Consider the following 21,854-nt stretch of genomic DNA (forward strand, 5'->3'; position numbering starts at 1 on the left):
GGTACGCAACGTTAAGCCACAGATTCACCCAGAGACCCTTACAACTCTGAAGAAAGCTCCTCAATCGGTTGCTCAATCAAATGCGTCTTTCCTCTATTTTTTGATTGAAACCCAATCGCGTATGGTTTGTACGCAATATATCTCACAGGTAATCTAAGAACTTGGATCTACCCAAGGTGCAGTACCAGGTACCTAGGTATCTACCTACCTTACCTAGTTATCTACTTCGTGGAAGGTACGACACAACGTACTTCATACATATCTCCGTACCTACCTACTTCGTAGGCAGTTAAAATTCAGTGGGGCTCCAATCAGCCTGGTGGGGTCGTTTGTTTGCATTGTGAATGGATGTGAAGCAAGGAGAAAAGCGCCCTACTTAATCAGCCAAATCGGCCACCTTTGGTCGCGCCTCTACGTACAGTATTATTACTCTGGACAGAAGATCTGCTCGCGAATGCGAACCTGGTTCGTTTAGCAGGTAGTCATTATGGATATGACTGGTTCTCACAGTCAAGCGCATGCTCAGTTCATCGGAGGTAGCGAGAGGCACCCAAGTTAAAACAGCCTTGGGAGTCGCCCTACATACTTTTGCCCTTCATTTTTTGTTCAACTCGGAAAGGCTCAACGGCGGGTGCTGAGTTTCCCGCCAGCACTGTGACTTGTCCACGGTGACATACACGACCAGGATCCAAATCTTTTTCTTGATCTTCAGCATGGCCGAACACGATGCCCTGTTCGGATCCTACTCCCACCTGAAGAATCTTTCTCGGCAGGAGGATGCTCTCCATACTCTCAAACGGCTTGCGTCAATGGTCAAGCCGATCATGCGGGCGCGAGGATGGCGAGTTAGACAACTTGCAGAGTTCTACCCAGACCAACAAAATTTGCTCGGTAAGCTCAAAGCAATCAACTATTCCATTCTATCTCTGCAAACTGCTGACAAACTGCCAGGACTCAACGTCAACCGCACTCACAAGATCCTCGTCCGCTTACGATATCCCGGCGACGTCAACCAGTTCCTTCCTTTCGAAGAAGTTACCGATACGCTACTTCACGAACTGGCACACATCGTCCATGGCCCACACGACTCTAAGTTTCATGCACTCTGGGACCAGCTTCGGGATGAACACGAAGGCCTTTTAAGATCCGGTTATACTGGCGATGGCTTTCTTTCAGTCGGTCACAAGCTAGGTGGCAGGCGCATACCCATGGATGAGGCGCGCCGTATAGCCCGCGTTGCAGCAGAAAGGCGTAGGGCGGAGCGGGGAGATGTTGGGCGGAGATTAGGGGGCAGGACGCCAAGGCCCGGAGAGAACATCCGAGATGTAATTGCGAATGCGGCGGGGAGGAGGCAGGCATCCTTGCAAGGCTGCGGCAATACAAAACATGGCGAGGGCGAAATCCGGCAAATCGAGGAGGCAGCAACTAGAAATGGCTTCAGAACGAAGGCTGAAGAAGACAAGGCAAATGAGGATGCCATCGCTCAAGCATTGTGGGAACTAGTGCAGGAGGACAAAAAGGCTCGACTAGGTACCTCTTTTGTGCCGCCTGCAGATTTCAACCAAGACCTGGTGTTTATTGATGGGAAGATGAGCGACGATAAATCCAGGCGTGCAGGACATGATTCTCTCAAGCGAGCGGGCTCAAGTCATGATATGAGCGACGTCCCTCCTCTGAAGCGGCCGGCGGCCTCGGGAAGTATGAGTACAACTGTTCAGTGGACATGCACAGCCTGCACCTTGATCAACGCCCCTGGCAATTTACGGTGCGAGATTTGTGAACATCCGCGCCCGACGGAGGCGGCTGCAACAAGAGCTTCTGGATTAACCGCCAAGCAAACTACAAAATCCGAGGTCATTGACTTGACAACAAGCCCAAAGCAAAGCGCGAAGCCTTTAAATAAAACAGTATCGGACGATGTAAACAGCGCAGCGCGTTCACGCGAGAGTAAACTCGCACCGTTCTGGCATTGTCGGCATTGCGAGACTCGCATGGAGCGCAAATGGTGGACTTGCTCAAAATGTGGCAGAATGAAAGAGGCCGATAGCTCTCATGGTCGAGCCGAAAAACCCAACAGCGGTGGAGTTTATTCACAAGGCGGGACTTACGTGCCGCGAATACCTGCGCCTACCTCAGATTGCTGGAAGTGTCTGAACTGCAAAACACGAATGGATAGCAAATGGTGGATATGTTCAATGTGCGGTAAGATGAAGGAAAGTTCGTGAGACAAAAATGATTCCGTATGAGCTATGACGATGTTGTGTCGTGTTGGTGTGAATTGATGACTTAGAAATGGGGCAACAATGGGTTTGTATCATGTTAAGGTCCTAGCTAGGGATTTCTTACGCCACGGCATTTGATGCTGTTTCCTCACAAGAAGGGTCATAACGTGACAGACCCGCGGCGGTCTAGATTACCGGTAGACATACCGTAGCTTGCGTTGATAAGATAGATGGTGTGGTTCAATAAACATATTTTGCAAATCTAGACAGGTCCATATGCGAATGACGTTGCGTGAATTCTGTGACACCTGCCTGGTACGTCACTGTACCGTACCGCCTGCCCCTGGTGGCGGCATGTGGGCTGCCGCCACCGAACTTGGCAACGATCGATCGACTCTGTCTTTTACTGTGCATGGCCGACTTGGTTAAACATGGCATTTACAATTGAGCATATGGGAATTAAGTACTCTGTCCTCGTCTCGACCACCTGAAAGTTCAGGGTCTTGGAGGACCCCCGCAGATTGATATTCTGTGGATACATTTGGTTTCCCTGGCTTGGATTTCAGGGTCCTTTCCAGATCAACGGAGATGTATAGAATCAAAAAAAGATGGGCGTACAATAAACCTACCTTACTCTGCCCTAGGTTGTTACCTAATTACTATTCAAGGTGAGGACATGGAGTGGGTACCAATGGACAGGTAGTTAAGTTTAGGATGGAGGAAGCTGCCCATCCATGACAGCCCGAATCGTTCGTCTCTTGTTGCAAAGTTTGAGTCAAGTCTCTTGTTCGCATTACTGCACTGCACATGAGGTGAGGCTCGTGGATGGAGCTTCTTTTTTTTGAAACGACCAAAGATACGAAAGCTGATGATGATTAGGTTCTTAAGAAGCATGGGCGAGCGTCGCATGGAAAAAGTCCATTGGCCATTTCCCATGTTGAGCTGAAGGTCCGGCGGCCGGCAAATGTTGAGGTGAGGAGGGGAAAAACCGAGCAATGACGACATTGTCCCCCGGACTCCACTGTTTTGGCGGTCATTTTACGTTGCATTTTTCTTTGTCGCCGGACAGAAGCCACCTACAGTAGACGCTATGGGAACCAGCCGCAGCAAAGAAAGCCCTTGCACATGGGTAGGTTGTTTAGAAGCGGCTCACCGTAGACCCGCCCACAGCTCTGGTTCGACCCAATGAACAGGGCTAAATGCCAAGCTTAATGGCGGGTAGGACTGCCAGACGCCAGAGGTTTGGGGGAGAAAACCCACAGCCCATCAGACGAATGCATGTCCGTTTTGAGCTTGCCACTTTCAGCGTTTTTTTTTTTTTTTTTTTACACGTACAATGCGATCCATGCGCAGCTGATGGAGCAAACCTGTGCTCGCTACCCTACCTTGCGTTCGATGGTATCGATTCTATTGAGAGCTCTGCCATCGGCGCGCCCCCAATTGCTCTCGATGTGAACATTTGCCCCAGACTTCGGCCCAGTCTAGAACTAGCCAGCCCATTTTTCTAATACACCTTCGGTACTAGCCTCTTTCCAGCCCGACTGCTCAATAGCCTACCGCCTAATGTGTACCTACCTAAGCTAGCCTAGACCAGACGTCAGCTGCCCTTCTCGGATTGATTCTCCTCCACCCTCCCACTTCATATCTTTTTTTGAGCTGTGAACGTTTACCCGCCCGACCTTGAGCTCTTGTCTTCTCATCGCAGTCGAACCGCTCCGCTCGCAGAAGCAAACATAGCTTCCGTCCTCATAGCAACAGCCTTGGACGCCATCCGTCGGTTACTAATAGCACGCAAAAAGTTCTACCTGGGCAGTGCAACAGACCCTTGCGACAGCTCTGCGATAGGTTGCTGTCCCCAGCGCATACAGGCTTGACTTCGCGCTTGACGCCCAATTTGCCCGGCGGTCCCAAAACCGCGGGACAATCTAGACCACGGAGCTTGGGACACCTGAACTTCCGTCAACTTCTGCCTATCCATGACTTGACCGCATGAGAACAGATGATGCTTCATGAATTTTGGGACCTGGATTAGCCTTGATTTTGAAACTATCTAGGCTTTCCCTCCCAAGGCTCAGAAATCACTCTCTATAATCCATGCGGGTGGCTCACCGGCTCCGGCGTTATGGTCTCCCGAGATGCATCTATTGCAGGTGAAGCTGCTTGCGAAACGAATCCTCTAGGGCCATTAAAACATTCCGAATATGAAAATGGCAGATCCGGACCTGACACGGGTTCCTTCTACTCGAGCAAAACCTCTGCTACAGAACAGTACCAGCCCACTCCGGAGTCTATCTTCGCCTCTCAGCACGATGACCAAATCAATCTCTCGAGCTCGATGTTGGGCTTCAACAATGGATCGGGAGACGACATTCCACCCCCAAGAAGCCCCCTGACTCTCTCATTGCCGTATGTCACCGCGGCTGACCTGGCATTCGCGGCGCTGCACTACTTACCGCTACCTGTCTTGGTACTTAACAGTCTCAAAACTGTTGTTCTAGCCAACGAGGCCATGGGCAGGCTTTTGGGATTCGATGCCGATGGGCCGACGGCAATGACTGTGCAGGAAAGACTCAAAGGGCGGACTATCTCGCAGGTCGGCATAGACTTGCTCCAGGACGGCAAAGTAGCACGGCTAAAGTGGGATAACTTTCTGGATCTCGTGGCGGACAACGTGAGCTTGGGTCCCACCTTTCGGCCTACCGAAGGCGCAGACGGATCATCGACGCCAACTTGGGCCTCAGAGAACTCAGATGCGAAGCAACCGCCTCGCCCACAAACCTGCGTCGACGTCATCATCTCCAAGGACGATGTCGGCAAACCGAAAGCGACTTGGCCCCACCGAGTGTCCAAGTCCAACCCTGAGCTTTACACTTACGCCAAGATGCTGATATCGGTGTGGGAAGTCGACGGGCAGATGTACTTTACTCTGACTTTCACCAACACAGAAAGCAAGGTGGATGCATCGGCTCGGCACAAAAAATCAGTTGCTCAGCCTAGTCTGATCGAGGACGCAAAGTCAAGATCAGTATATGCTACACACTCGTCATCTACGGGGACATCTAGTATCGAATCGCCGACAAGTTCTCATAGTAGTCTAATTACGCCGGTGAGCCTCGGCTTATCGCCCTTTCCTCCGTTTGGCCCTCCGAACTCCAGCACAAATCAAAACGGGCCTTCGATTCTTACCAAGCTCCTTACGATGAAGGATGCAACGCTGGATAATTCGCAAATGCCGATTCTTGCCATGTGGAAAGATGGCTCTGCTTCTTTTCCAAACAAGGCGGCCAGGGCCATGTTCCGGACCGATCAGTCCGACGCTAGTGAAGGAGATGCGCTTTTGAGGCGTTGGGACGTATACGATGAAGACTTTACTCAGGCTCTCGAGCCTCAGGATTACCCCATCTCAATACTGCTGCGCACAGAAACGCCTTTCACGGGAATCCGAATAGGCATGTATAACCCGGATGGCCAGAAGGTCGTGTTCGATGTACTCGGTGAGGCGATCAAAGACGAACAGACCGGCGAGTTTCTAGCAGGAGTCATCTACTGCCGAGACGTCTCTCCGATGAAGCAAATCATCAATAACATGAAGGAGCTGGAAGATGAGAAGTTCAGGTTAATCTGTGATACTATGCCTCAACTTGTTTGGACAACTACTCCTGATGGCCGCCATGATTTCTACAACGACCGATGGTACAGATATACAGGCTTAACCAAGGGCGACTCCCTTGGGCTCGGCTGGAAACACCCTTTCCATCCCGATGACATGCCCGAAGCAGAAAGAAGGTGGGCCAGGTCGCTCGCAACCGGACAACCTTACGACGTAGAATACCGATGTCGAAACAAAGATGGCGAATGGCGTTGGATGCTGGGACGTGCTCTTCCACTGAGAGACCCGGAGACCAAGGAAATCAAGAAGTGGTTTGGTGAGATCTACCCTCTCTGTAACTCCTTAGCCTCGGCTTCTGACTCTGATTTTTTTTTCATCTCAATGCAGGAACCTGCACTGATGTGCACGAGAGTATACAGGCGAAAGTAACCGCAGAGCGCTTAAGAGAGCAGCTTTTGACTGTCATAACACATGCTCATGTCACAATATTCACCGTGGATAACGATCGCAACGTCACTATGCTAGAGGGGGCTTTGCGCTGGGACGCGACTGGAGAGAACTACAGAGACCTCGAGGGTGACTCAAAGTGGTATGTGGGGCGTAATATGTATGAGGTCTTCAACACTTTGAATTCTCATCTGGAAGACGGTGAACGCCCACGGTTTTTGGAGCCCATCGAGGCCATTTTGGCCGGCAAGTCAACGGAAGATATCCAAGAACATGGGTTTGGTATGCATTCGCCCTCGCGCCCTCTGTTCCACATATCTTTTGTCCCTGTAGAGAGCTAACTCGGACTACAGATGGACGATGGTATCGGACGCGCTTCATTCCGGTCAGCGCCAAGCTGAAAACCGCCGAGGGATTCTCTAACAACGCCGGGTCAATCGAAGGCGTCATTGGTGTCATCTTTGATGTTACCGAATTGAGGGCTCGCGAGATGGATCTGGTTGAGCAAGCTAAAGAAAGGCGACAACTGGTTGCCAACGAGGCTGCTGCAAAGGAGGCCAGCCGCCTGAAGAGTCAATTCCTTGCGAATGTAAGAATTCCTTGCCATTGTGCCCCTCCTGCACACCGGCTGCATAAAATTACACTTCGAGTTTTGCCGGCTAATCCAAGTGATTTTAGATGTCCCATGAGATTCGCACCCCCATCACTGGCGTGATTGGAATGTCAGAGCTGCTCTTGGATCTTGAGCTTGGGGATGAGGAGCGAGAATATGGCGAAAACAGTAAGCTATACCCACTTCAATGTGCCCAGAACGTTGAGGGCTTTGCTTGCACGGAAAATGAGCAACGTGGCCTTTGAATGCGTCCAACTAACCAAACATGCAGTATATCGATCTGCAAACGCTCTTCTAGCGGTGATCAACGATATTCTCGACTTCTCAAAGGTTGAGTCGGGACATTTGGACATCGAGGAAGTCCAGTTCTCACTCTCGGTCATCGTCGGTGATGTGAACAAGATGCTGAGCTTTGCAGCTGAGCGCAAGAACTTGGACTTCCAATCCGAAATCGCTTCGGACATTGAAGAAGACCTTGTTGTCCTGGGTGATCCCGGCCGAGTTAGACAGATCATTACAAATCTGTTAACCAACAGTATCAAGTTCACAAAGCAAGGCTATGTGAGGTTTTCAGTTGTGAAGGAGAGGGAAACGCCAGACATAATCGAAATTAAGTTTGTGGTGGAAGACACTGGCATCGGCATAGATGCTCAGGTTCGGTCGCGTCTGTTCCAGCCCTTCAGCCAAGGCGACGCCTCGACTGCCCGCAGATTTGGTGGCACCGGACTGGGGTTGACCATTAGCAAAAACCTTCTCGAACTGATGAAGGGTCGGATGACCCTTGAGTCCGCCGAGGGCAAAGGCACGACAGCGACATTTTGGATTCCTTTTAACAGACCCCCTAACGGCAGTTACGAGGGAAATCTAGTTCAGATTGACGCGCTGCCTGACCGTCTACAGTCGGACATAAGCGTATCCTGCAACAGTTTAGGCGAGTCGGAGCAGATTTCGACAGCTGCAACCAAAGGCCAAGCCGATAGCAGAGCAAGCACTCCAAGCGGAAACAAGTCCGCCTCATCTTTGCGTCGTAAACCATCGATAGCTTTGGGGCCGGCGTCTCCAGTCTTGGCTGATCTCAGCATGGCCGACCGAGCTGAGATGCACGTGTTGTTGGTGGAAGACAACTTGATCATCCAGCAAATCGCGATTAAAAACATAAAGAAACTTGGATTCAAGGTCGATGCCGTGTGGAATGGCAAGGAAGCTCTGGCATACCTTGAAGGAGCACAAGACGGAAAGAATCCCAAGCCGGATATAATATTGATGGATGTTCAGATGCCGGTTCTTGATGGTTATCGAACCGTTCACTTGCTCAGACATCATTTCCCATACAAGACGTACGTCAACGACGTGCCTATTGTGGCAATGACGGCTTCAGCGATCCAAGGAGACCGCGAGAGGTGCATGCAGGCAGGCATGGATGATTACCTCGCCAAACCTGTCAAGAGCAAACTCTTGGAAAAAATGTTGGTGCGATGGACAAAGGACAGGAGAAAACTACCAGAGATGACAGCAGGGTTATCCTGCTCCAGTTCGGAGTGTGGGGTTTCTGATGGGAGCCTAGGCACTATGGAGTCGCCCGCGTTGCCCCCAATCATGTCGGATATCGCCGATTCCTTGCTACTCCGGAGGCCCAAACAGCACCAGCAGCCGGCCGTGTTACCCGTACCCGAAAACATCAACGAGGACAATGGCAACGGTGGAGAGATGCCGGATTCGTCGACGCCAATGCCTATACAAGAAGGGCCCCAGAGTTCAGGCTTCCGCTTGCTCAGCAATGAGAGTGAAGGGGCCAAGTTTCAAAAGCCGTTGAGGATAATGGAGGCCAGCGAACGTGCCATGCACTCACGGGACGACAAGCTTGTCAACGCCGCAGAGGATGAGTTTTCGAGGCCGTCACCATCATACAGCTTGGAGGCGCCGCTAGGTATGGGCAGTGGATTCCTGACTGAGGAAAATATGGGCCGACTAGGGCTACAGGAGGCCTTGAAGCAGCAGAGGTCGTCAGGTCCAGGGGAGGGATGACAGGCTCAATACACAGGGAGCTAGTTGATGTACAAGCTAGGGGGCACAATTCATCAGGAAAATAAAAGTTATCGGACCGATTCCAATAACCAGGCGCCCCGGTTTTCTAGGGTATATCGGTGCAGGATGATTGATCAAATATCCTTGGTACGCATTTGGAATTGGGTCCATGTTTCTTTTGGTTCGGCAAGCGATACACATGGCCATCGGATTCTTCAAAACCAGGTTGTTCGAGCGTCGTCGTTGCATCAAGTATAGATATAGGATCGAAGACAGATTCCTTTCAGGTTTACTAGCGAAAGCCTCATTATAGCCGCGATAGTATTAGACACGACATAGCAGCATGGGAAAGGGCTCCTCTGAATGGAATTTGTTTGAATGAATTTCAACATCCATGAATTTCGGTCATGCTATGGCTGATAGGAAAGGGGGAGTATTTACAAAAAGATATTCGCTTACTGATGTCGGACCTCTCTTACTTGGTCTAATGAACAAGTGCAGTCAAACTGTAGCTGAAGTAAAAGATTATATCGGCAAAGCACAACGGTGAAGAAATAAACAAGGGTTAATAAAAAAAAACACAAGCTAGAGAGCAAGTGTTTACATGCTCATTGTCGAGCGCCCTTGGAAAGTAAAGAAGAAAAAAAGGAGAAAAAGAAGCAAAGGGCAACAAAGGGGGTATCCGTGAAGAGACGCATGTTAGTTAAATGGTGTAGGGTGGGGAGGAGTAGGATGTTGAATGTCAAAGTGTAAAGAGAAGAAAAAAAGAAAAGGTTCCATTTGGTTGCGATAATCGATTTTTTGTCGTTGTATCGTTTGCGTCACATCGTGTGATGATTTGGTTTTGGGTCGTTTTGTGGTCATTGCATGCGTAACACATCACAAGTTGAACGTGGACGTGGCCGTAGTGTAAAGTCTTGCGTCAAGGGGCAAAAATGCGCCTGCTGGATTTTGAGAGTTGAGCGCATCACTCGTGTCACAGTATCGCGGAGTAAGGATGCCATGTTAAGTCCAAAGGGGGAGTAGTAATGGGAAGAACGCCGGACGCCAGGTGATGCCTATGTTTTCGTAAAATTGTGGTTGGGTTCCGAAGTAAGATGGATGAGTGGATGGAATCAGGGGTCGGCTGTTTGTGATGCGGAATCGGGGTAGAAAAGTCCAAGGCCTCAGGGTGACATGCTCCTGGCCATCGCGTTCTCAATGCTCATATGACGCTTGTGCATCAAAGGGGATCGCTGCAGCTCCTGAACTACGCCAGCCCAGCCCCGGCGATGAGCGCCGCCGTTGCCTCCAGGGCCGTCGTCGTCATCGGTCCCTGTGTGGTGGCCCATGGCTTGTGTGGTAATGCGACGCAGCGGAGGCCTGCGCTTGATGGCTTCACGAATCGACGCCCCGAGTGCGGGAAAGTTCGGGGGCGGTTCTTGGATAGGGCTGGGTGTCTCGGTCAACGGGGAGGCAAGTTGCGCGCGGCCCTGAGGCGGCGTCTGATCGGGGCTGATTATGCCGAGACCCGAGGGCTTTTCAGGATCGCGCTGCATCGTCGACGTCATGGCAGTCTTTTGCGCCAGCTCAGCGGCGGCGCTGGTTGTGGAGGCGACAATGCTCATGTACATGACCAGAAACCTCATCCTGAGCATGTCCAGGCGGCGCACTCGCTCCGACAGCTCGGCGCGCCGCGCAGACCAGAGGAGGCGGGCTGAGAGGCGCAGGCGCGGGATGGATGAGACGACATCATTGCTGGCAGCGCCGGGTTTGGAGTCGGCGGCGGCGGGTGCCACTTCATCAACGGCTGGGACGAGGCCGCCATGGTCTGCGACGAGCAGGAGCCCATTCAGATCCTCGCGCAGGTCATCGCCGGCCTTTTGTATATCGCGCAGCAGGCGACCCAGACGAATCTTGTCCTCGAGGCGGGGGACGCGGCTTAGGTCGCGGTCGTAGGATTCGTTCTCCTCCACGGACGAGTCGAGGGCGTCTAGAAAGGCCGAGACCTCCGTGGGCGCGGAGCGGTACGCGGACGTGTAGCGAGTGACGATTTGTCCGAGCACCAAGACGGAGAGAAGGAGGGCGGTCAGGACTAGGAGAAGGGCCCACTGGCGGCCCAAGTCGGACATGATTATTTGATTCCCGGGTCTCACTCTGCCACCGCGTGCCGGGTTTTTATTTGATTTCAAAATGAGTAGCAGATAGTATATCAGTCAGGAGAGGTTGGTCTATATTTGCGCGATCTGAGTCTCATCGTCTATGCTTTCCCAGGTATTCTCTGTTTGGTGTCTTCCCTCGTCTGTTTGTTTTCTCACTTTCGGCGCACGAAGCCTCAGCAGTAGGTATGATCGGGATGCGAATATGCGCGTAATGTGACGCAGGTTGTGGGAAAATATGTGTGGTAGGTGTGTTACTCTGTGTGTGCAGCGGGAAGGAAAAGCATATGACGGAGTAGGGCCTTAGGTCTTGTCTCACTGGCTGACGGCCGTGGTGTGAAATAATAGAGTGGCCGGGGTTTGATGGCATGTGTGAGGGGGGGGAACGCAATCCAATACAGCCAATGCCTGCTCCGCTTCTCAACAAGAAGCCAACCAGCTGATTTGATGCCGTAAATGATGCGCACTTGCAGCATAGGCAAGCCCCAGCGTCCTGCAGCAGACCGCTTCCAACATGATCCATCCGTCACTCGAGTGCCCGCTTTTGCTTTGCTTCATGGTTACATGCTAAAAGCCTTGGGACGGTTCGACAGTGGTTCCTGCGCTCACCGCGTTGTCTTGCCATTGGTGATGCGAAGTTATCCACCAGCCAGATCCAATGAACACCGCCTTTTCGGGATGAATACGGAATGGCGTCCCTGCAGCCGCGCCGCCCATTTAAGTCACATGCAGTGAATGGGTTAGGTTAAATGGACTTGTTATAATAGTATGATCTGGCGAGACAACGATCAGACTATGGGAGGATACTGTGAGGCAGAAACGCCGCTTTCCAAACTAGAACTAGAACTGGAACTAGTCTAGAATTGGGCCAGCGAGGGGTAATCGGAAAATGGAGGGGAAGGAGGCGTGGCTGGTGAGGTAATTCCGCTGCTACCGTATTGTTGGAAAAATGCGCGCAAAATGGTTCGCGCCGGAGGTATTGAATCCACATCAAATCCCCATCGATATCAACTCAATCCCAGCAGCTGTGATCCGGACCCTGCTAGGGCTGCACGGTTCAACCCTGTAACCGTTGCACAAAGCTCGCTTCGTACCTGAAGTCTTGCCAGCCCAGTCTAGATGCTGTGGGCCGCGCAACAAACCTTGCCTCGGTTGACATCTTCGTAAGACCCCCCACTGCTGCGGTTGCTTCTCAACGGTCATGGGCTGGTGCATGGCATGACGGTTGGTCCACGTCGACTGGACAATAATATCGTCAATTTACAAAGTATGTATGTACCATTGGCTTTGGTGCCCAGAAAATCAAGAAGTTATACTCCCATGACCGTTATTTAACTTGCCAAGGTGCATCCCTATGGCATGCACGGGCACTAGTTTTTGGTTCTAATCAGTGAAAGCCCACTGATTTTGGGCTGGATTGCATATGCCGGGTGGACAGAGATGCGTCAACAGTCGCAATTTCATCCAATGGCGCATCACTTTCCCGTTGCTCATTCCCCACAGACATGACATACTAATACCGATGCTAGATCAACGCGCATCTGCATATGCCTGCCTCTTTAGCTTAAGATCCTGCAAATTGCTGTCGTTGTACTTTCGCTCAATTCTGAAAAGTACGAAAAATAGCAAAAACCAAGAAATAACGCAGAAGCGGGCCTATCAACTGACACCACCAAATCTCACCTCAACCGAACCGTCAAGCCAGTCCTAGCTAGCAGGCGCCAAGCTCACGATGGCGGGGTCGCAAACCACTTGTCCTGACCCCTCATCCTACCCCTTCCCCTTGCCAGCGATCCTTACCCACCCTGCCAGTGCGCCACCGACACTCATCACACAAGGCGCCGAGGGCCGCCTGTACAAAACAACATACTTGCGGCCGGATTTGCCGTGCGCCCTCAAGCACAGGCCATCGAAGCCATATCGACATCCGATCCTGGATGCCCGCCTAACGCGCCAGCGCATCCTCGCCGAGGCGCGCATCCTATCCAAGTGCAGGCGCGATGGCACCGCCGCTGGCGTGCCGGCTGTGTACGCGCTGGACGAGGCGGCGGGATGGTTGATGCTGGAGTGGATAGAGGGGGTGCCGGTGCGCGTGAGCATCAACGAGTGGCTTAAGCGGAGGACAAGGTTGGGGGCCTCGTCCGCCATACAGGAAGACGAGCAGCTCGTCAAGCTCATGAGGAAGATGGGTGCCGCAGTGGCGGCTATACATCGCGTTGGCGTAGTTCACGGTGACCTGACCACGAGCAACATGATGCTCCGTCCTCCACAGAACCAGGGCGAGGTAGCCGAGGATAGGCTTCTCGATGGCGACGTGGTTGTGATCGATTTTGGCCTGGCGAGCCAGAGCGTTTCCGATGAGGATAGAGCCGTGGACCTCTATGTATTGGAGAGAGCATTTGGAAGCACGCACCCCAGAGCCGAGGCTGTCTTTGAGCAAGTCCTCAAGGGATACCAGGAGGGATTCAAACAAGCAACGCCAGTGCTGAGGAAACTGGAAGATGTGCGGATGAGGGGGCGCAAAAGAAGCATGATCGGATGAGATCTGGGCAACTTGTCGAGTAAATGTTACATAACTAAACGGGAACCGGAATAAACAAAACTACCATGAAGAGCCATGATAATATGACACTAGTCTATGTCATGTTTTATTCAAGCCTCAGGGCACAAAGATTCTAAAAAAAATAAAAAAAATAAAAATAAAAAAAGCATTGCCGTCTCACGCATTTCAGGTTCTACATGTCCTTGGAGTCTCGCTCGTCATTCCGTGATAAAAGAAGCCAAACAGTACCGCACGCTACCCGTATCCTGAATATGTGCATGATGCAAAGAAAAGATGCCCTGAGCAACAGTGGCAGGCCAGCTCTAACCAATTCATGTCTGGCGAAGCTCGGCCCCAGCAAAATAGCCTTTGTTTTCAATGACACCGCGGTCCCTGACCACTGCGGTGTATTTAATCACCCACTCGGGAATGATCTCGCCCTTGAGGAGGCCACCCTCATATTCCTCATCATCGCCACCAGACTCGGAAGCGAGTATGCCAGCCCCGCGGATCCCCGGCCCAAGCAGTTCGCGCAGCGTGCCTTGAGGTAGAATATCGGTGCAGTCACTGTGCACCAACAGCTCGATCTTCTGTTCCTTAGCCAGCTTCGCCAGCGGCGGCGGCACACTACAGCAGTTCTTGACGTTAATCTGGTCCACTGCAGGACGGATTGTGGGCTTCCTGGCCAGGAACCTGGCCAGCTTCTCGCTGCCAAACTCGGAAAGACCAAGACGCTGGACAAGGCCTTCCTTGTGCAGGTCCTCGACGATCCGCCATGTCGCTGCCTCCTCCTCGTCGTCACCCTGTTCCCCGTTCTTCTTGTCGGCCTCCCATTCGCAGTCTCCCTCAAAGGACATGCCAGGAAGCGACACTATGAGAAGGTCAACCGCCCGAACACCGAGCTCCCTCAGCACCAGCGATAATGCTTCGCGGGCGTACCGGCGGCGCGACGCGGCAGGAGCCGTCGGCAGGAAGAACAGCTTCGCCGTGATATCGTACTGTGAAGCCTCCTCCTGAAGCCCGGCCGCGAACCAGTCTATGCGCGGCACGAACAGAACCTCACCCTGCTCGTCCTGTTCTTGCTGCGGCTCCCTCGCGGCGTCACCGTTACCAGCCTTCCTCTTCAGCGACGCCTTCTCCCTGGTCGTCCATATGGAAGCAGGCACTCTGCGCCTGTCCCCGTTGATGCCGTTCCCATTGCCATTACCATTGCCGATACCGGCGCCATTTCCGTTGTTGTTGTTGTTGTGCGCCGCCGCTTCGGCCTCGGCGGCGTAGTACTCCTGCGCAGCAAGGAAGTTGCTTCGTAGCGAGTTTGTGAGTTCGAGGTTCGATCGGAAAGCGCCCGGCTTCCGGATTATGGAGGGACCTCCCGAGACGATGTTCCTGAGTTTATCCCGCGGGTTTGGGTTAGCTGACGATAAGGATAGTAGTAATCATTGCAACCCTCCACAAGACAGAGAAGAGGACGCAAAAGCAATCAAATAGGAAAGAAGCAAAGAGAATTCCGTGTGTGACCAAGTGGCACCCCACGAACGGCAAGGCGCATCTCGGCGACGCGCGGGAAGCGGTACGTGCATAACTTACCCGGTTGATAGAACGAGTTTCGTCATGTTTCGGGAGAAGAGGTTGCCTTTGCTATTCTGCCCAACGAGGGGTTTGTTCCTGCTCGGTAGGTCTTGTAGGTAGGTTATTAGGTGATGGAAGCTCTTTGCGAAAAGTCGGGGCGCGGAATTTTCATGGATACATAAGTATCAAGTTAAAGATCAACTCGCAAAGTTTATTCACATGGGATACATGTGGTTCGAGACGTGGCGGCGGGGTTCCGTTTTTAATTACTGATAATTCCAACGACGGCTGCAAAGGTAGACTTTTCGAATTGGCGACGGCACGACTTTGAAATCCCGGATTCTGCAACATTTACTACGCTAGCAAGGACAGACCTGTTGGTATTTCCAGACCCTTCAAATATAATTCGCCTGGACCAGAGCTTGCTCAATTGCACCAAGTCGAGCCGAAATTTTGGCGCTTACTGAGTGTCTATGCTGACAAATTTACGTGGAAAGCCCCGATGCTTTGTGATGCGCGCCGTGTACGGAGTACCTTGCCGAGGAACCACCTCATACAAAGGTTCTGCCGTCTTCCTTTCCTGTGTTGGACTTGAAGCAGACTTCTAAGTTAGCCTTGAGACGCTTGTAATAAATTGCAAGATAGAATGCGCAAAAGCCCATCCATTCGTATGTACCTTAGGTAAATTAGTTATAGTTAAAGAAGATGAGTTACTGTCAGTGTGAAGCTGCAGCTTTCTAAGCTACACTGGACCCCTAATTCTCTCCAGTTGAAAAGTTCATGGCCATGAATGCTACCTACGTTATGGGCTCATGTCTCCTACTGCCACGGCGGGGTAGTGTACTGGCTAACACTGTGTTGTACACTGTTTTGACCAAAGTAGGTGTCCACTCCACATCCCCGCGGGCGTTTGGCCAGCCATCCAGATTGGTCACCACCGCCAAATCCGCTGCTTGTGGTGCCCGACCGAATTGAGTGGTCGCCTGCAAAACTTCTGACACGCAGCAATTTTCACATCAGACGCAGGCGTTGAAGGTAATGTAAGGTCGCATCATGGCCATTCAGTAAGTACGGCATCGCACCTTTTGAATATTCAGCATTCATGTAGCTAATTGTGGCCTCTCTTTCTCGACAGATACCTGATCCTGCTCTCAAGGCAGGGCAAGGTCGTAAGTCTTCACAATGCTCTGCGGCACCGAGTACCTGCAGGCCCGATGATGCCATCAGGACGGCACTAACAATACTTGCTCAGCGCCTTGCAAAATGGTTCACTACCCTCATTCCCAAAGATAAGGCCAAGATCGTCAAGGATGTCACTCAGGCTGTCCTGGCCAGGCGCACACGCATGTGCAACTTCTTGGAATACAAGGGTAAGCAGAGGCGGACACGCAGATATCGCGCAAAGAACACGATGGCTGCTATGCTCAGGCATCAGTCATTGTACAACAGTTGGTATTATTTAGTAGACTGACAACATTACTCACTGGTTTCATGCAGATACGAAAATCGTCTACCGTCGCTATGCTTCGCTATTCTTCATTGCAGGCTGTTCCTCCGATGACAACGAGCTCATAACGCTAGAGATCATCCACCGCTACGTCGAGCAGATGGACAAGTATTACGGAAACGTTTGCGAACTGGATATTATCTTCTCCTTCACCAAGGCCTACTACATTCTGGACGAGATCCTACTCGCCGGCGAGATGCAGGAGAGCAGTAAAAAAAACATATTGAGGTGTATATCCCAGCAGGACTCGCTGGAAGACATGGAGGTCAGTTGAACCGTCTACCTTTCCTTCGGCTTGAGCTCGCCAAAGCCCCATCCACACCCCTTATTGCACAAGTGCCGGATGAGCAGTTACGATGTGATGTTCTAGGCACTGACACCTGCCTCAAATTTCCAGGTCGAGGATGAAGTGACGAGGATCATGTAGTCAAGCCACCGAACACGATAATTTCTCCTCCTTTCCCTTCCACTCGAATGGCCCCTGAAGCGATGCAACACCTCACACAATAACCTGCCAAATCTCGAGGAATCCGAACGAGTATTTACTTGATATGCTATCTGGACAACTAATGCGGACAATTACGGGCTCGGCAAATAGGACGACGACCAGAGGATTGTCTCAAGGCTCAAGGAGAACGGATACATTTGAGTGCAGGCCCCGAACACGGTCAGGACGGCGACCACGAATCGATGAAGATGTACGACAATAGACGATGGGCGACGGATGTTGAAGAAAGGACAGATTGGTCTTCTTGAGGCCCTTTTCTGGATCTTGATTGCCTAGACCATTACGGAGGATGCCAAACACCCTCTTCATGTGTATGCAATGGACTAGATAGACCTATGGGGAATCATCCCCCCAGACATGTACTTTTGCCGTTCCCACGCGGCGCGCCGTTATGCGGCTCATGCACCCGCGAATCATCACAATTACGACCAAACAACTTTGCGGTTCATCGACAAGATACCTCGTGCAGCAGGTTGTTCTATTGGTGTCCCGTTGGATGCGATCACATTGTCCATGGATTGCAGTCGCATCATCCATTTGCGCAAATGGATAGAAATCATGGCGCAAGTGGAAGTTCTCGCGCGGACTCGAGAGTATCCTGTCAAGCACGTCTTGGTGAAACAAGCGGTGGCCTGGATCCCCTAGGTTTCTCCGTGAGCTGGGTCGAACACTCAGTGCGACTCATGTCGCCCATCCGCCATACAACGTTATCTACAGTTTCCATTAAGTGGAGATTTCATAATCTAACAGCAGTGCTAATGTAGGAATACGCTGACCAGTCGGCGAGCAACGTGGTGCACTTGGGGAATCTGCCGATGTTCCCCGCGAGCCAACCCGTCAACCCCGTGCCTTGGCTACAATCGGACAGCTGCCGCCCCGTCAGCGCCAAGTCGCAGCCAGGTGGGCGCACCCCGACAGACATGGTGTTATCCAAGACCATGGATGTTGGCACCTGGTACTACCCCGAACGGCCGTCGGAGCTGATGCCCCAAGCTCCTAAACCATCTAATTCCCCCTGGATCTGCCACCAGGTCATTCAACCTATCTTAAGCTAACCGGGAACAAAGCGTCCCCATCGAATCCGCCGTTCCCGGCACTATTGCCTTACAACTCGAGAACAGATGTCCATGCATATTATTCCCCGCAGTCCTTCAGTCTCCAAAACACTATCATACCGCTGTCAACTGTCTAAACAACTTGGCGATTCTTATCGCGAAAAGATCTCGAGTGGTAAGGAGCGTTTTCTACACCGCCGTTGGCGTCCATCTCTCAAACAAATCTGTCCACGAATTCTTGGACAGGGGGGCCTGCCTGCTTGTGCATTGCTTCCCGAATCAGCAGATCAGTTTGGCAAACCTACAATACAACACAGCCACAGACGACAATCGACCCAACCACTTTGTCCGTTTGAAACTCGACTTCTGTTAGTTGCAGGTCAACCGTCCATGATTTGAAACGACGCTTTAAACATTTGCACGCAACAGACCGCGCCTGTATAGTCAACATTCAAGCGCAAGCGCGGCACGCCGATTCCGCTGACATCATTCATAACACCACCACATCTTGCGACACTCCCTGTCACAAGTTCAACTGCTGGACTGTCCTCATTCATCACATCACATTTAAATTCCATCTATCGACAGGCTCGCCTGCAGTGCAGATATAATGAAGGTGCGCATACTTTCCCCAGTTTTCTCTCCCCGGTGGCAGGCAGACCTGTGGTTTGCGCCTCACGACATCGCTTGGTCAATGCGACCGTCCTGTCCCAGACCACAGGACTGGACCTGAGCACCGCTGCGACAGATGCACTGGGTTCTTCCATTTTGTCGCTCACCCAAGACTCAACACCTTGCTGCTCGTAGTTCATACCGGTTCCCGACTTTGTGACTGTAACGAGCGCGCTCAATTTCGATACGCCCGATTGTCATGTCTCCGGCGGCTGCGACCTGTACACCACGAAGCCCACAGGGCAGGACAAGAAGTTGTACAAACGCATCGACGGCTCTCTGGAGAGCCAACACGAGTCGCTATTAAAGTTCGGCGCCAGTCTCAGCCCACCACAGCGAGCGGAGATGGCCTCGACACTAAACTTGTCAAGATCGAGTCCCTTCGGCTCGCTGGCAGACATCTCAAGCCGTCGCACATTTGCATACATAATCGCAACACTCAACGCGTCGCACCCAGACTATGACTTTTCGCATGTTCTGAGGCCGAGTGATTTCAAGAGGGAGAAGAACTTGAGAAGGGTTATGAACAACCTTGACAGCACTTTGGGCAACGTCCGACCGGCCAACCCAGGTATGGATTATTTGTTGTCTAGGAGTCTGAGCTGCGGATCCGACAGCACCAACACCGACCCTGTATGGGGACCACAGATGTGGGCCACCATCGACAAGGAGATGGCGCTTGACGACTGCAACGTATTCAGCTACCAGCCGGCTGAGAACCCGTTTGACGAAGAGGAGGGCGCTATCTGGGCGCTGCACTACTTCTTCTTCAACAAGCAACTCAAGCGTGTGGCGTATCTTCATGTGAGGGGAGTCCCTGTAACTAGCAGCCACAGCGAGCCCCCGTACCGCCCGCCTCATCGTAGTCATGCAGGTGCTGTCGGAAACCTGGCGGCCGGTCATGATGAAGACGACTGGGAAAATGGTGGTCTGTCATCGTCTCTCAAAGGCGCAAACAAGCGCGCAAGATTTTGGTTTGGTGACAGCATTGCCGAACGGATAAGATCCGAGTCTGATGACGACATGGATGATGGCATGGTTTGGAACCGCACAGCAGATGGGGAGTTTGACGAATATCGTGGAGACTTTGATGACAACGAGAGCATGGGCGACGACTATTCAGAAGCAGACGAGATGGACACCGATTTCGACGACGACGAGTCTGAGCGCGGCCGGAGGATGTCGACTTCTGAAGTCAATGGCATCAAGAAGGGCACTGTTCGGGCTGTGAGTGAAGATGTCGCGGCGCAGATGGAGATTGAGTGAAAAACATCCTTAGTGTCGCTTTCTGCACAACTACGGCCACCTTCTCGTCTCTTATTTCCATTTTTGTTCAACAACTTCAGGTCCAGGTGTGGCACGCCTGGCTTATGCGACTCCGAACATTGAACGTGGCACTGCTATCGTCTCCCGATTCAACACTCGATATCTGGCCCTATCGTCTACTGGACTTCGTTCACTTTGTTTTCTTATCAGTTGTTTGATACCTCTTGCTCGTGTTTAGCAAGAATGTTTCCTATGTCTTCGACTTGTATATGGGTTTTGTCGGTTTCTGCTTCTCTCTTCCGTGTAGAGCCTGCACTTCGTACTCGCGACTAGGTCGAGCTGGGTTTACGAATTCTCCTTTTGTTTGCATTATTATGTTTTGCTTATCTACCCACAGGATTTGTCAGTTGTCACTGTCATCACCGTTGATGGCAGCTGAGGAGCAGGCTCTGGGTAATATGTTTTCACGACTTTGACATGTACTGAAACGATTCGACTATTTGTTTATAGCTAGGCGAAGTAACACGCCGAAAATTACATCATGGCGTCGATTTGGCCGTCACTAGCTGGCATGTCACACATTATGGCTTTGTACAATGCCGCGTGCTGCATGTAACTACAGGTACCGTCTAATCGCCACAGGAGCAAGACATGCGAATGACTGGACTGGTTCACTTAGTGTGCGCTGTCATCGGGCCCTACGCCATTCTTCTCCCCGACTAAATAGGTGAAGATTGGTCAGCCACAGGAAGCAAACCTGATGTCAAAGCTTGCTAGATGTGTTACTCACCGTCCAGCGCAACCAGGAACCTGCTTACGCAGTTATAACACGCAACGGTAGCCGTGATCTCGACAACCTCACGCTCCGAAAAGAGGCTCTTGAGCAGGTCAAACGTCTCGTCGGCGACCCGCACGTTGCGCGTCATCTCGTCCGTGTACCTCAGCACCGCCCACTGCTTATCCGAGAGCAGGCCGTCCTGCGATGGGTTCGAGCCGACGAGCGGCTCGGTGCGCTTCACAAAGTTCTCCATGGCGCTCTCGGCAACGCCGGCCTCGCGGGCCAGTGGGGCGTGATGCATCCACTCGTACCAGGCGGTGTTAACTACGGCGACGCGGCAGATGGCCAGCTCGCGCAGGTCGGCGGGCAGGGAAGAGCGCGTCCGCACCGCGCCCAGGAACGAGTTCCAACCGTCGGCCACGGGCGGGCTGTGCAGCAGCGCCAGGTCCAGGGGCTGCAGCGGGCGCGGGGCGCGGCGGGCCGCCACGCGCTCGTACACAGCCTTGTCGGCCTCGGGGGTCGACGCCGGTGGAGGGTTCGGGACGTATGGGATGCGCATGTTTGCGGGCGGAGATTGGTGGAAGCTCCGGATGGGGGAGGAGGTGGTGGTGTTGCTGTGGTTGTGGTTGAGACTTGGAGGGGGGTTGTAAGTGAGTCTAATAGGGATCGCAGTCTGGAATCGGACGAATCTTGGAGGCATTTGAGGTAGCTAGAGTCATTGAGCAAGTCCCGCTTATCTACCTAGTTGATTACCTACGCAGGCATAGCTACCTGTGTTAGCTAACGAAAGAATCCGGAACCTGCGAGTCTTGTCGGTACCGTGATCGGAGGTTCCGCGCTACGCCCGCTACAAATCACCCGCATGGTCCGGTAGTCGGCAGCTATTGAGTTGCGTTGCCCCT

General features: G+C 52.2%; 10 protein-coding genes across 10 annotated transcripts; 7 read left to right on the top strand and 3 right to left on the bottom strand.

Moving 5' to 3' along the window:
* Nucleotides 1-359: 359 nt before the first annotated feature.
* MGG_01341 (uncharacterized protein) lies at nucleotides 360-2,483 on the top strand. The gene is made up of 2 exons (XM_003714217.1): nucleotides 360-891; nucleotides 952-2,483. The coding sequence occupies exons 1-2, from the start codon at nucleotides 714-716 to the stop codon at nucleotides 2,223-2,225; spliced, it is 1,452 nt and encodes a 483-aa protein (XP_003714265.1). The 5' UTR covers nucleotides 360-713; the 3' UTR covers nucleotides 2,226-2,483.
* An 864-nt stretch (nucleotides 2,484-3,347) lies between these two features.
* Nucleotides 3,348-3,730, top strand: MGG_15673 (uncharacterized protein; the record flags this gene model as incomplete). The annotated part of the gene is made up of 2 exons (XM_003714218.1): nucleotides 3,348-3,351; nucleotides 3,576-3,730. The coding sequence occupies 2 exons, from the start codon at nucleotides 3,348-3,350 to the stop codon at nucleotides 3,728-3,730; spliced, it is 159 nt and encodes a 52-aa protein (XP_003714266.1).
* Nucleotides 3,731-4,344: 614 nt separating this feature from the next.
* Nucleotides 4,345-8,917, top strand: MGG_01342 (sensory/regulatory protein rpfC; the record flags this gene model as incomplete). Its single annotated transcript, XM_003714219.1, has 5 exons — nucleotides 4,345-6,148; nucleotides 6,220-6,561; nucleotides 6,633-6,868; nucleotides 6,958-7,060; nucleotides 7,164-8,917. 5 exons carry the CDS (start codon nucleotides 4,345-4,347, stop codon nucleotides 8,915-8,917), a joined length of 4,239 nt encoding a protein of 1,412 aa, XP_003714267.1.
* A 351-nt stretch (nucleotides 8,918-9,268) lies between these two features.
* MGG_01343 (uncharacterized protein) lies at nucleotides 9,269-11,743 on the bottom strand. The gene has a single exon (XM_003714220.1). It carries the CDS (start codon nucleotides 11,026-11,028, stop codon nucleotides 10,084-10,086), a length of 945 nt encoding a protein of 314 aa, XP_003714268.1. The 5' UTR covers nucleotides 11,029-11,743; the 3' UTR covers nucleotides 9,269-10,083.
* Nucleotides 11,744-12,619: 876 nt separating this feature from the next.
* MGG_01344 (BUD32 protein kinase) lies at nucleotides 12,620-13,780 on the top strand. The gene has a single exon (XM_003714221.1). It carries the CDS (start codon nucleotides 12,788-12,790, stop codon nucleotides 13,595-13,597), a length of 810 nt encoding a protein of 269 aa, XP_003714269.1. The 5' UTR covers nucleotides 12,620-12,787; the 3' UTR covers nucleotides 13,598-13,780.
* On the bottom strand, nucleotides 13,632-15,943 carry MGG_01345 (glutamate-cysteine ligase modifier subunit). The gene is made up of 3 exons (XM_003714222.1): nucleotides 15,843-15,943; nucleotides 15,185-15,756; nucleotides 13,632-14,983 (listed from the first exon to the last, which is right to left on the bottom strand). The coding sequence occupies exons 2-3, from the start codon at nucleotides 15,208-15,210 to the stop codon at nucleotides 13,930-13,932; spliced, it is 1,080 nt and encodes a 359-aa protein (XP_003714270.1). The 5' UTR covers nucleotides 15,211-15,756; nucleotides 15,843-15,943; the 3' UTR covers nucleotides 13,632-13,929.
* A 157-nt stretch (nucleotides 15,944-16,100) lies between these two features.
* On the top strand, nucleotides 16,101-17,710 carry MGG_11227 (AP-1 complex subunit sigma-1). Its single transcript, XM_003714223.1, has 5 exons — nucleotides 16,101-16,230; nucleotides 16,302-16,335; nucleotides 16,419-16,536; nucleotides 16,664-16,938; nucleotides 17,071-17,710. Exons 1-5 carry the CDS (start codon nucleotides 16,220-16,222, stop codon nucleotides 17,098-17,100), a joined length of 468 nt encoding a protein of 155 aa, XP_003714271.1. The 5' UTR covers nucleotides 16,101-16,219; the 3' UTR covers nucleotides 17,101-17,710.
* Nucleotides 17,711-17,996: 286 nt separating this feature from the next.
* Nucleotides 17,997-18,236, top strand: MGG_15674 (uncharacterized protein; the record flags this gene model as incomplete). The annotated part of the gene is made up of 1 exon (XM_003714224.1): nucleotides 17,997-18,236. The coding sequence occupies one exon, from the start codon at nucleotides 17,997-17,999 to the stop codon at nucleotides 18,234-18,236; it is 240 nt and encodes a 79-aa protein (XP_003714272.1).
* Nucleotides 18,237-18,846: 610 nt separating this feature from the next.
* On the top strand, nucleotides 18,847-20,174 carry MGG_15675 (mitogen-activated protein kinase MAF1; the record flags this gene model as incomplete). Its single annotated transcript, XM_003714225.1, has 2 exons — nucleotides 18,847-18,852; nucleotides 19,044-20,174. 2 exons carry the CDS (start codon nucleotides 18,847-18,849, stop codon nucleotides 20,172-20,174), a joined length of 1,137 nt encoding a protein of 378 aa, XP_003714273.1.
* Nucleotides 20,175-20,500: 326 nt separating this feature from the next.
* MGG_01347 (4-carboxymuconolactone decarboxylase) lies at nucleotides 20,501-21,846 on the bottom strand. The gene is made up of 2 exons (XM_003714226.1): nucleotides 20,965-21,846; nucleotides 20,501-20,893 (listed from the first exon to the last, which is right to left on the bottom strand). The coding sequence occupies exons 1-2, from the start codon at nucleotides 21,650-21,652 to the stop codon at nucleotides 20,850-20,852; spliced, it is 732 nt and encodes a 243-aa protein (XP_003714274.1). The 5' UTR covers nucleotides 21,653-21,846; the 3' UTR covers nucleotides 20,501-20,849.
* Between the last annotated feature and the right edge of the window lie 8 nt (nucleotides 21,847-21,854).

This window comes from Pyricularia oryzae, chromosome 2 (genome assembly GCF_000002495.2).
Source record: "Pyricularia oryzae 70-15 chromosome 2, whole genome shotgun sequence".
In the NCBI taxonomy this organism is placed as follows: domain Eukaryota; kingdom Fungi; phylum Ascomycota; class Sordariomycetes; order Magnaporthales; family Pyriculariaceae; genus Pyricularia; species Pyricularia oryzae.

Coding starts and splice junctions, on each gene's coding strand:
- MGG_01341 (XM_003714217.1), top strand. CDS start 714: ATGGCCGAACACGATGCCCTGTTCGGATCCTACTCCCACCTGAAGAAT. Junction 892..951: donor AGACCAACAAAATTTGCTCG/GTAAGCTCAAAG, acceptor ACAAACTGCCAG/GACTCAACGTCAACCGCACT.
- MGG_01343 (XM_003714220.1), bottom strand. CDS start 11,028: ATGTCCGACTTGGGCCGCCAGTGGGCCCTTCTCCTAGTCCTGACCGCC.
- MGG_01344 (XM_003714221.1), top strand. CDS start 12,788: ATGGCGGGGTCGCAAACCACTTGTCCTGACCCCTCATCCTACCCCTTC.
- MGG_01345 (XM_003714222.1), bottom strand. CDS start 15,210: ATGACGAAACTCGTTCTATCAACCGG. Junction 14,984..15,184: donor AAACTCGTTCTATCAACCGG/GTAAGTTATGCA, acceptor GGATAAACTCAG/GAACATCGTCTCGGGAGGTC.
- MGG_11227 (XM_003714223.1), top strand. Junction 16,336..16,418: donor TCTCAAGGCAGGGCAAGGTC/GTAAGTCTTCAC, acceptor ATACTTGCTCAG/CGCCTTGCAAAATGGTTCAC. Junction 16,537..16,663: donor CAACTTCTTGGAATACAAGG/GTAAGCAGAGGC, acceptor GGTTTCATGCAG/ATACGAAAATCGTCTACCGT.
- MGG_01347 (XM_003714226.1), bottom strand. CDS start 21,652: ATGCCTCCAAGATTCGTCCGATTCCAGACTGCGATCCCTATTAGACTC. Junction 20,894..20,964: donor GTTCCTGGTTGCGCTGGACG/GTGAGTAACACA, acceptor TCACCTATTTAG/TCGGGGAGAAGAATGGCGTA.